We start from the raw sequence: 4,665 nt of genomic DNA, 5'->3' as shown, positions 1-4,665 counted from the left end.
CCTCATTTCCCTGCCCCACTCCTTCGGTTTTTGGGGTTGTTTTAGGGAAAACACTGAGAAGTGTCCCCCCACCCCGCTTCCAGATGTTGGCACAAAAACCGCAAAAAAGGGCGGCAAATCCCATAAAAAAAAAAAAAAAAAAAAAAAAAGATTTTTCAACCCTGGAATAGTGCAAACCGCACTTTGGGGATGCCAAACCTCACTTTTGGAGGAAACACCACAAAACCGGGCAGCAAATCCCACAAAAAAACCCGAAATTAGGATTTCCCCTCCTCTCCACTTCCCCAAATTTGGGGATCAGCAGGCGGGGAAAACCCCGGGGCTGCTCTGCCCATCCCAACCTCCAGCTGAGCCAAACAAACCCCAATTATTTTCCTCCTCTCTCCGCACCCGATCCCTCCTCTTTTCACCCCAAAAATCGCGGGTGCTGCCCTTACCCGTGCGCCGCTGGCTCTGTCCGGGCTGGGCTGGGCTGGCTGCGGGGTTTTGCGGGATTTTCCCGCTGGGATCAGCCCAAATCCTGCCCCCCGTGCGGGGAGGGCTCCGGGACAGCCCCGGCTCCGCTTCCAGGAGGCAAAAACCAGCCGGGTTTTACTGCCGGGAGGGAAATACCCTCGGGATGGAGCCTGTGGATGGCGGGGAGGAATTATCCCTGGGGAGGGACAATCCCTAAGGGGGGGTGACACCTGAGGCTGCCCAGTGCTCCCCAAAAATCCGCCAGGAATGGAGGTGGGAGTTTAAATCCGGGAGGTGAGAGCCCGCATTCTCCTTGGGGAGATTCTCCACTGGGCTTCAGAGTGGTTTTTTTAACCAGATTTTTTTACCCATTTCTGTTATAATGGTTGTATCCACAAAAAAAAGTGATTGATTTTGGAAAGCCAGGCCCTAAACCAGCTCAATATTACCCAAAATCTGCCAGGAATGGAGGTGGGAGTTTAAATCTGGGAGGTGAGAGCCCAGATTCTCCTTGGGGAGATTCTCCACTGGGCTTCAGAGTGGTTTTTTTTAACCAGATTTTTTTACCCATTTCTGTTATAATGGTTGTATCCACAAAAAAAAGTGATTGATTTTGGAAAGCCAGGCCCTAAACCAGCTCAATATTACCCCAAAATTCCTCCAGAAATTCAGGTGGGAGTTTAAATCCGGGAGGTGAGAGCCCACATTCTCCTTGGGGAGATTCTCCACTTGGTTTCAGACTGGTTTTACTTTTTTTAATCATTCTATCCACAACTAAGTGATTGATTTTGGAAAGCCAGGCCCTAAACCAGCTCAATATTACCCCAAAATTCCTCCAGAAATTCAGGTGGGAGTTTAAATCCCGGAGGTGAGAGCCCAGATTCTCCTTGGGGAGATTCTCCACTGGTATTCAGGATTTATTCTTTTCCTTCATCTCATTTTTTACCCATTTCCATGGCATTTCTATCCACAAAAAGTGATTGATTTTGGAAAGCCAGGCCCTAAACCAGCTCAATATTACCCCAAAATTCCTCCAGAAATTTAGGTGGGAGTTTAAATCTGGGAGGTGAGAGCGTTTCTCCTTGGGGAACTTCTCCACTGGGATTTATTCTTTTCCTTCATGTAATTTTTTACCCATTTCTATAATGGTTCTATCCACAAAAAAAGTGATTGATTTTGGAAAGCCAGGCACTAAACCAGCTCAATATTACCCAAAAATCCAGAAATTTAGGTGGGAGTTTAAATCTGGGAGGTGAGAGCGTTTCTCCTTGGGGAACTTCTCCACTTGGTTTCAGACTGGTTTTACTTTTTTTTACTCATTCTATCCACAAAAAAAGTGATTGATTTTGGAAAGCCAAGCCCTAAACCAGCTCAATATTACCCAAAAATCCACCAGAAATTTAGGTGGGAGTTTAAATCTGGGAGGTGAGAGCGTTTCTCCTTGGGGAACTTCTCCACTGGGATTTTACTCTTCTCCCTCATTTTTTACTTATTTCCATGGCGTTTCTACCCACAAAAAAGTGATTGATTTTGGAAAGCCAGGCTCTGACACAGGGGATTTCATTCGGCATGAAGTTGCTACATATTTTATTTTATTTTATTTCATTTCCTTGTTAATCCACGCAGCAGTGCCACAATCACCCTTCAAACACACCAAAAGCTCCTCTCGCTGTACAACACTTTCCCCAACGTGAGTCAAAGGTGGAAAAGGTACCATTAAAATTAAAAATTAAAAAAAAAAATAAAGAAAATTACAAAGATGCATTGCGAAAACTCAAAGGGAAGGGGGAGGAAGTCAGAGGTTTAGTTCACATCGAGGTATAAAATGGGTATTGCTGGTTTAGCCTGGGAGGAAAGAGGTTTTTTCCAGCTGCTGCTGCTGGTGGAGCCAGCCTGGCCCTGGTTTCACCAGGATAATCTCCTGGCACTGCTGGAAAATGCATTTGGAAAACAAAATCCTCTTTATTTCTGCCTCCCCCTCCTCCTGCCTCTGCCCTTTCCCAGCACCCCTGGAGATGCTCGGGGCCCTCAGCCATCCCTGCGAGTGCTATTTGGCATTTTCAGCTCCCAGAGAGGTTTGACATCGTGGTTTTCTTCAAAATCCCTAAATATTAGTGCAAATTACAGCGGGGTGGGGGGGACGGAGGGGCTGCGCCACAGCCACGGCTTTGGGGAAGGGGCTGGGAAAAATGGGAATTTCTCCTGGGCTGGAAATACCTCCAGGAGCCCTTAGGTCAGGGTTAAACCCCCCCAAAATCACAGGCAACCCTTTGGATTTATAAAATCCTCCCGACACCTGGGAATTATTGCGGTGACAGGGCAGGAATGTGCTTTTCTCTAAAAAAAAAAGAGGATTTTTTTTGTTTTTTTTGTGCTCTCTTGCTGCCGAGCAGCAGGAACTCCACTGGGAGCCACGTCGGGCATTTCCAACCTGAGCCCCCAAAATTCCAGCTCTGGAACTCTGGCAGCCCTCACCTCGCTGCTGCTGCTGACAGATTTCCTCTTTTTTCTCTTTTATTTTTTTTTTTTAAATATTTTTTTCCCTGTGTTTTCCAGGGATTCGAGGTTTTGGCTGCAGCCAGCCAGAACCTTCCTGGGAAGAACCCCCGAGGATTCCTGGGGATGGGGGCGTGGGAGGGGGCTTGGCTGGGGGCTGGAGTCACCCAGGGGGGCAGCGGGGGCGTTTTGGGGTCGGGATTTGGTGCAGCGCATCCCAGGGACGCTCACATGGCCGTGGGGCCCTCGGAAATCTCCTCCAGCCTCTGCTCGATCATCAGCCGCAGGATGGAGTATCTAGGGAGGGAAAAAAAAGGGATTTTTCCAACCCTGGAATAATGCAAACCCCACTCTGGGGGTGCCAATCCCCGCTTTTGGAGGGAACGCCACAAAACCGGGCAGCAAATCCCACAAAAAAACCCGAAATTATGATTTTTCCCTCCTGTTTTTTCCCCATCTCTACTTCCCCAAATTTAGGGATCACCAGGCAGGGAAAATCCCAGTGCTGGAGCATCCTGGGGCTGCACAAATGAGGTTTTTTTAGGGATGTTTTCCCTCTCAGCATCCCCCCAGCCTCACGTACTTGTGCTTCAGCTTCTTCACTTCCCGGTCCTCCTCCTCCTCCAGCTTCTGGATGAAGCTCCTGAGGATGGGCATCTCGAATTTGATGTACTGGGCGACCTGGGTGGGACAGGAGAGGCAGGCGATGGTGAAGAGGGGGCTGAACTGACCCACCCCCCACCCTCTCTGCAGATTTAACCAAAGATCCCAAAATTTTGTTGCAAACCCTAAAAAAAAAGATGTTTGTGACCATCAGCTCATGCAAACAAGTGGATAATGATGGGGAAAAGATCCACCTGAGGTTTATTGATTTTAATTTGCCCACTGGCTGCTGCAGGTGGCTCTGAGTGTCCCCAAAGCCTCAGAGCTGCTTAATCCCAAATTCACCCCAAAAGTGCCGGGTTTGGGGCGGGATTTCAGAGCACAGGGGAGCCGCTGCCACCGCTGGAAAAACAATTCCTTGGAAATCCCGGCTCCCTGAGCACAGCTGGGGGGCGCCGTGGGGCTGGGGGCTGCTCTGGGAACAGCTCCGGGAATTTCCCGGGGGGTTTTCCTGGCAGACCCCGCAGCAGCAGAGCAGCTCCTGCAGCCCCAGCCCCTGGGATAAACCCTTCCCTGAGAGGATGAGGAGGGGCTGGCTCGGAATTCCCAAAAAAATCCAGGCTGGACAGGGCTTGGAGCCACCTGGGGCAGCGGGAGCGTCCCTGCCGTGGCAGGGGTGGCACTGGGTGGGCTTTGGGGTCCCTCCAACCCAAACCTGTGACTCCCCCCACCCTCCGTACTGGTACTGCCAGGGTGGTGCCAGCACTGCCAGGGGCACTGGCACTGCTGGGGGGGCACCGGCACTGCCAGGGGGGCACCGGCACTGCCAGCGTGGTACTGGTACTGCCAGGGTGGTACCAGCAGTGCCAGGGTGGTTCTGCCAGCTCCCCAGTGGTACCAGCACTGCCAGGGTGGTACCAGCAGTGCCTGGGCAGCACCATGGGGATCTGGGGCACTCCTGGCCAGGGATTTGGGGCACCCCGGCCGGGGGTGATCTGGGGCACTCACCTCCGCTCGTGTGCACCATGTACAGAGCAAACTCCTCTGCTGAGTTCTCGATCTGGGGGCACACACAAAGCTCTGACCAAAGGACAGGTACTGGTATACTTT

At 51.0% G+C, this 4,665-nt stretch overlaps 1 protein-coding gene across 1 annotated transcript in view; it reads right to left on the bottom strand.

Moving 5' to 3' along the window:
* Positions 1-2,029: 2,029 nt before the first annotated feature.
* RASSF2 (Ras association domain family member 2) overlaps positions 2,030-4,665 on the bottom strand; it is a 10,711-nt gene continuing 8,075 nt past the window's right edge. The window contains exons 6-9 of the mRNA XM_041405281.1: positions 4,494-4,615; positions 4,296-4,398; positions 3,536-3,699; positions 2,030-3,249 (exon numbers count right to left, since the gene is read on the bottom strand). Of these exons, the coding sequence (XP_041261215.1) occupies positions 3,180-3,249; positions 3,536-3,699; positions 4,296-4,398; positions 4,494-4,615 (459 nt within the window). The 3' untranslated portion in view covers positions 2,030-3,179. The remainder of the gene's footprint in view (positions 3,250-3,535; positions 3,700-4,295; positions 4,399-4,493; positions 4,616-4,665) is intronic.

The sequence above is a fragment of the Onychostruthus taczanowskii genome, unplaced genomic scaffold (genome assembly GCF_017590055.1).
Source record: "Onychostruthus taczanowskii isolate IOZ18803 unplaced genomic scaffold, ASM1759005v1 scaffold228, whole genome shotgun sequence".
NCBI lineage: Eukaryota > Metazoa > Chordata > Aves > Passeriformes > Passeridae > Onychostruthus > Onychostruthus taczanowskii.
This window is presented reverse-complemented; position numbering and strand designations above follow the sequence as displayed.